The 7,475-nt window shown below is 33.6% G+C and overlaps 1 protein-coding gene across 2 annotated transcripts in view; it reads right to left on the bottom strand.

Moving 5' to 3' along the window:
• LOC107662289 (abhydrolase domain-containing protein 2-A-like) overlaps nucleotides 1-7,475 on the bottom strand; it is a 31,301-nt gene that overhangs the window by 6,328 nt on the left and 17,498 nt on the right. For both annotated transcript variants that reach the window (XM_016452256.1, XM_016452255.1), the window contains exons 4-6: nucleotides 4,660-4,835; nucleotides 3,062-3,229; nucleotides 1,946-2,129 (exon numbers count right to left, since the gene is read on the bottom strand). In XM_016452256.1, coding sequence (XP_016307742.1) covers nucleotides 1,946-2,129; nucleotides 3,062-3,229; nucleotides 4,660-4,835 — 528 coding nt within the window. The remainder of the gene's footprint in view (nucleotides 1-1,945; nucleotides 2,130-3,061; nucleotides 3,230-4,659; nucleotides 4,836-7,475) is intronic.

The raw sequence follows: 7,475 nt of genomic DNA, 5'->3' as shown, positions 1-7,475 counted from the left end.
TATGTATTGCAGAAAAGTTTTCAGGGGCAGAGAGAAAATGGGCATGAAAAACTAAATTAATGAAAAAAAGTCCAACCTTTTAAGTAGAAAAATTAATATGTTAAAATATCAAAAATATAAAAGTATAATATGCATGAGCTCTTTAATATCAATTCCAGCTAAATTCATAAGGTGCATTAAAAGGGATCTTGAATATAATAATCTGTCAGATAATCAGGCAGAGCAGATTTAGCTGAGATTTAGGTTTTATAGATTCAGTAATCCTGTCTGAAGGCAGAGCTCGACTGTTCGGCAACACGCTGACGCCAGTGCCAAGTGTGACGAACTGCTGCAGAAACCCCCAGCAGACAGCACAGACAACAAAGGTGTGGCTTTAAATTTACTGAAGCCCAAACACATCCACCGCATTCCAGAGCTGCTTCTGCACTGAAACCCACATCACATGCTTATTCACTGACAGCGATGTGAGATGTGAGTTTGTTCCATGTTTAGAGGTAAGAGCTGTTGCTATGGTTGCTATTTAGTGTTGACATGTCAAAACTGACATCTTTTGTAAGTCGCTTTGGATAAAGGCGTCTGCTAAATGTAAATGTAAATATTTACAGCCAGTGTGCAAAGTATGCAATCACTTTTTTTGGTTCTACCATATAAGTCTAATCAGATTTACATATCTCAAAAGCTTATCTACTGTATAATAAACTAATATATAACGAAAGTACTTTGGCTTTGGTCTAGCCTATATACCGACTAATATTGAATGCTTATTACATAGAGCTCACTAGAGTGGCCTACTGTTGCTATGGTTACCTCTTCAGGTGAACACGACTTGGTGACTCTATTTGGTGCTAGTTAAAACTAACCAGACTGACTTTTTACTTAAACCATTAAAATATTCGAGGTCAGGAAGTTGTTTTTATTTTTTGGAAGAAGTCTACAAACGGTTAGGCCTACAAATGTTTATGTAAGCCATTAGTCTGTGCAGTACTGATGGGGGAATGTATTGAAAAAGTCGATAAATTACTGATATCAGCATCCTAAATTTCAAGCATTATAACTTTGTGCTAATCTGCAATTCTACACTTCCATTCAAATGTTTGGGATCAGAAGGATTTTTTAAAATGTTTTTGGAAGAAGTCTCTTATGCTCACCAAGGTGGCATTTATTTCACCAAATAACTGTTTTCTATTTGAATACATGTTAAAATGTAATTTATTTCTTAAAGCTGAATTTTCAGCATCATTCCTCCAGTCTTCAGCGTCACATGATCCTTCAGAAATAATTCTAATATGCTGATCTGCTGCTCGAGAAACATTTATTATTATCAACAATAATGATGAAAAACAGTTGTGCACTTTAATATTTTTGTGGAAACCATGATATTGTTTTCAGCATTCTTTGGTGAATAGAAAGTTAGAAAAAACGGCATTTATTTAAAATATAAATCTTCTGTAATATATTATAAATGTCTTTAATGTCACTTTTGATCAATGTAACGCATCTTGCTGAATAAAAAAAAATACTTTTGAATTACATTTTGTAGCCAAATGTTGAAACTGAAATGCACCTCATTGAATTTGTTGAAATAGAGGTGCTTAGCACTTTTGACTTCCTTTGGGAGAATTTAAACATGCCCTAGAAATTTGCTAAGAGATATGTTTATACAAATGTACAAACAGAGTGTGTTTACTTTGCACGAGTTTCATGCAACATGCAAATGTCAGCTGAGACCATCTGTGCCTTTTATATCACTAACTACAATGTACACACTGTGAGTTCAGTCGGAGTCCACTGACAGTAGTGATGAAATGGTCCATCTTCTACCCAAAGAAAGCTGGCAAAAGTTTTATCTGGGCAGTATGCCCAACCCTTCATGGATCCCTGTCCCACACCCTCTGGAGCAACATCAGGTATTATGTAGCTTCTGTCTGGGAACAGAGCGGCTCACCTTAGTGCACTGTAGCCCTGGCACACACTAACACAGCACAGAACCCGCTCCTGGTTGGTACGGTTCTCTCCCAGGAACTTGCACACGATATTCCCCCCCAGACTGAAGCCCACCACGATAAGTTTGGTCTGGGGATACGTCTTTTTGATGAAGCCCACCATTGCTGCAAACTCCCATGTACAACCTGTGGAGAGAAATTAAAAAAAGAATAAAAAACACCTTCATTTTGCCAGTATCTACAACAAAATATGTGGAAACAGAACATGAAGTTGACTAGTCACCAAAACGGACTAGTTTAGCATTATAAAATGAATATTTACATCTATAAAAACTGATCAAATAAAATCTGATAGAATAAACGTAAATAAAATATGCTAAAGTATATAATAACACCTGATAAAATAAAAACAGAATAAAATAAAAACGGAAATAAATTATAATAAAGAAAATAAATAAATTGAAATAAAATAAATTCATAATATGATAATAAATAAAGAAATAAAGAAAGAAAATAAAATGTATGTATTGACAGTACATGTATGGCTTTAGGATTAGGAGGTGGAATTAGAAAGGCCAAAAATATAACTTTTCAATTATGACCAAGCATTTTAATTGCACAATTCTCAAACACAATAAAAGCTCAAATTCAAATTCATATTAAATCTGATAAAATATAAAATAACATCTGATAAAATAAAACCAGATTAAATTAAAAAGTAATTAATAGAATAAAATAAAAACTGAAAATAGAATAAAGACTTCAAATAAAATAAAATAAAACAAAAAAGCAGACAGCAAACAGCACAGATGAATGTATTGATTGCACAAATGTATGTATAGGATCGCAAAGGTGGAATTAGGAAGGCCAAAGGTTTAAATTATGACCAAACACATGATTTACACAAAAAACAGTCCACAGTCCAAAAACACACTTAAATTAAAATTTACATTAAAAAAAAAATCACAATTCTTTACTGTAATAAAAAGACAGGCTTGCGTGGATTACCGCTTTATTCAATTAACTGAAAAGTGTCTAATTCATTCACTGTATCCCTCTAGAAATATAAAGTTTCCTGAATAAACACATTTGCTCGTCAAACTATAAATGTCTCGTACCGTAGGTGAACATGCGAGGAGAGGTAAGCTCAATGTTCGGCAAGGCCCCGAGGTGATTGAGCACAGCACAGCGGTAGCCCTGTTTCTGTGAATAGTCCACAAATGTGCGGATATAGTGCTTCTCACTGTGGTTCCCAATGCCAGGACAGATGACCGTGGTGACATCCTCTGTCAAATCACCACAAAATATTCAACACAAAATATTACAGCACTTGCTTTGGAAGCGATCTCACATTTAGACAAATAAATGCAAATGTATGCAGGCAAATGTTTGAGTTGCTCAACATTATCATACTGTTGATCTTTTCTTTTCCAGATAATGTGTCACAATATTGGCTCAGAGCAAACAAATGCAAAATACATTGAATAACAACATAGCTGCAAAAATTCACTTTCCAATGCATTGAAATTGCAATAATACAAATGCATGTATTTATTTTACAATTACATTTTTTCGTATATTACTTTATTCATTTATTTTCTGTGCTATGTTTATCTCAAAATCGGCTCTTAAAAACATTCATGTTATTCTAAATTATTAAAATGTCTTAATTGCCATTAACAACTGAAATTTAAATGTGACATCTTTCTTTAAACCTCTTTATTAAAATGTAAAATTCTAAAGGTAACCCAAAAAGGTATGGTATGGAAGCTTGTTTCTGCCACAGAATTAAAAAAGGTAATTGCATCTTTTTATCTTCAATTTCTGATTTTTGCTCTCAAGTTTCTCTCACAATTCAGACTTTTTTCTCAGAATTCTGACTTTACATGATTCTGTTTTTTTATTTCCTCCATGGAATAAGAAAATAAAAAAGGTATTTGTGAGTTTATATATAAATGTTATAAAAATAATATGTAATATAAACACAGTTTAATTAATATTAAAATATAAAAAGTAGGCCTCAAGAAATTCAGTCTCTTTTGAAATATTTTCTCCTAATTCTGTCCTGATACTGAATATTAAACAGATGATTCCAGGCACACTACATGCATGTCATGGAGGATACTGCCATCTTCTGGTCATTCTCTTAAGTCAAATGCAGCAGTGCTTTACAGTTCACGAGGCTTTGAAACATTTAAATCTCATCTTGAAATTGAATAGATTAGAGTTTAAGTATTATTAAAATGTTTGTTATGTTTTTTGTTAAACCTCTTGCAGAGTTCACTTTATAAATCTTGGCAAATTCAATTTAGAAGTTTAATGATATGAAATTAATATAGATAGATAGATAGATAGATAGATAGATAGATAGATAAAAAAAGGCAGAATAGTAAGATATAAACTCAGAATTACGAGAATAAAGAATTGCAAAATAAAAAAATCGCAATTATCTTTATTATATTTTTATTCTCTGGTGGAAATAAGCTTCCATAAAAAGGTCACATTACATAAAAGCTGAATGGCATTTCACATAGATAAGCATTGCTGTAAATAATACCTCTTCTTCAGAATGATGATGAAGCAAACTATTTATATGTCATTTAAATGACACTTCCTCTTTGAACCTGAATGAGAGACTCTCATTTATCAGGTTTCCACATGAGTGTAGTGTTACGGTCCAGCTCAGACTAAATAAACCCAACTACGTGGCACTGACCTCTGGACTGATGACCCGCCAGGGGTTCAAAGAGGTCAAAAGTTGCCGTGGCTCCGTCCTGCATGGGCAGATATTTGCGCAGGCCGAACGGGTGTGGTGAACTGACCCGACCCAACTTTCCATAGAGGGCTGTCTGCAGATGACCACTTTTACCCCATAGTAGAGGAGGAATGTACCTAGAATATGAAACACAATCTCAGATTTATACAATGATACATGATTTGCTGACATGGTTTGCACTAAAAAAATAACTTCAAAAAGACCCATTTGAAAATACTGAAGTAGCCTATAGTCGGCTCAGATGAGAATTGTTCAAAAACATAAACAGATGCAATAGGGTCATTGCTTTGATTTTGATCATTTTTAATTGGAAATTTACTCGTGAAGCAACACTGAGATCCCCATATCTTTGGAAATGAATCATATAGGGCCTTAAAAATGAAGATGCCAGAAGAAAAGTTTGTTAAGAACCAGAATATAAAATTATATTAAGATGTCTTCGATACTTCTTGAGTTACAGATGTGCAAAATTTGGGAGAGGGAAAAAAAAAAAAGTGCTTTTTTTACATTTTTAAATCGTCACCATTGGCATATAATGCAACGAAGGTTGCTAAAGTCAACAGATTTTACTAATAAATATACAAAAAAATAAAATAATGATGCTGCCATCTTTCTAAAGTTATTGACCCCTCCTCTAATTTGGCTCCAAATCTCCAATTGCCATTTTGACCTCCTTCTACAAAACAGTGGATTACTCTGTAAATATTCATCCATGGCATTTAATATGTTGGCTTTCATCACTATTTATGTTTGTTTTTCTTGAGAAAAAATATTAACAAAATCAAAATTTTTAGCTTAAATTTTAGTTGTTATGATTGTGTTTCTAGGTTCATATTTCATCAAAATAAAAAACATACAGAGTGTGCATATTTTTCTGATGATTATGAACCATTAGTGCAGGTCCCCAGGTTTGTCTCTAGGCCTGGGCACTGGGACGGGTCGCATTACTGCTGACTCCATGCATCATCACACACGTGCGCGCTGCTGTTATGTAATAGCCCCGCCTACCAATTAGGCTTTAACCAATTACACACTGACCCTTCGCTAAGCTTGTGGGTTGCTTAGTCTCATAGGAATGAACTGAATAGATCTGTAAAAGCATAATTTTTGGTGAAATATGTTCATGAAGTGGTAATAAATATGGTACTTGTGTGGGCAGGAATTAAGTTAAACAGTGCAAAGCCTTTTTACCAGCTGTATTACAGAATAATAAAGAAATTATACAGTTACTGTGATAAAAACATCAGAGGCCCAAAAACAGAAGTTTCCACTAAAATCTTAATCAGCACAACTGTTTTCAACATTGATAGTAAGAAATATTTCATGAGCAGCAAATCAGCATATTAGAATGATTTCTGAAGGATCGTGTGACACTGAAGACTGGAGTAATGATGCTGAAAATTCAGCTTTGATCACAGGAATAAATGACATTTTAAAATATATTGAAACAGAAAATTTTTTAAAATGTAATTAAAATTTTAATTCATATTTCACAATGCTACAAATTTGACTAATTTTGATCAAATAAATGCAGCCTTGGTGAGTGTAAAATCAAAAGCATAAAAAACAAACAGATGGCAACACATCAATATTAACTAATAATACGTTCATTTACATATTTTAATATTTTAAAAAGGACACAGATTAACATGCATCTTAATTGGGTACCTTGAGTCACTTTACACACATTTTATTATGGATAATTTCTGTACTTCTACATACGCTCATTCAAGGATAAAAATCTGTTAAGTTATGAGAAGCATTTTTAAGGCAAATTATTGCCTTTCAAGTTAGAAACATCATCTTGATTATTTAATATTAAACAGAAAGTGCTTCTTGAAGTGTTCTTTAATCTGTGATTTTTTTTACCAACAGATCAAATGTTAAGCGTATTTCTTTGAATCACCTAGTGACAAAAACACTCTTTCCCTACTTTGCTTTCACTATTTTGAGTAGCAACATACTACAACACCACTGTGTGAAGACAAAACTTTCTAGAATATCGCAGTTAGATTTATACCTTTCTGAAGTATCATCATCACTCGAGACACAACTTTGCACAGTATCAGTACGAGGCAAAATTCTAGAATATCACTGTTTGAAGATGAAACTTCCTGGAATATTGAGACTTCTTGCTGTTTTGAGAGGTTCAAATTCTAGAATATTACTGTTCGGAGATGCAACTTTGTTTTGACATAACTTCTCAGAACATCACTATTTTGAGCTGTAACATTCCATAACATTCTTTTTCACTGGCAATTGCCTAATCAACTTGGCCCACCTTTGCTCTGCTAACTAAAGGCATCCAGACCACTTAAACAATGCTAGTGAGCCTAATAACAGCAGTAAACAAAGTCCACTGAACACCTTCCACATCGTCTTACCCTTCTCACTGTCACTGGGATCTATTACACACCTCCTGAAGTATTACATAACATGCTCTCACGATATAGCCTCAAGAGTAACTACATAACCACGGACTATTATATGTGATCATCCCTAAAATATCGGTTATGAGACGCAAGCAATGAAAGCCAGGCTAGTTTAATCTGCTCACAATGACACGGTCAAATAAGACGAGGAAAGGATCAGCACAGAGAGCTTTACCTGAAAAAAACAAGTCATTTGAGGTGAGCTGAGTTCAGAAAAACCCTAGAGCAGATAAATTAAAGGGGTCATATGATGCTTTTTTAAAGATCATTATTTTGTGTATTTGGTGTAACAGAATATGTTGACATGCTTTAATGTTCAAAAAA

The sequence above is a fragment of the Sinocyclocheilus anshuiensis genome, unplaced genomic scaffold (genome assembly GCF_001515605.1).
Source record: "Sinocyclocheilus anshuiensis isolate Anshui unplaced genomic scaffold, SAMN03320099.WGS_v1.1 scaffold579, whole genome shotgun sequence".
Lineage (NCBI taxonomy): Eukaryota > Metazoa > Chordata > Actinopteri > Cypriniformes > Cyprinidae > Sinocyclocheilus > Sinocyclocheilus anshuiensis.
Note: the sequence above shows the minus strand (reverse complement) of the source record. Positions and strands in the feature narration are given on the sequence as shown.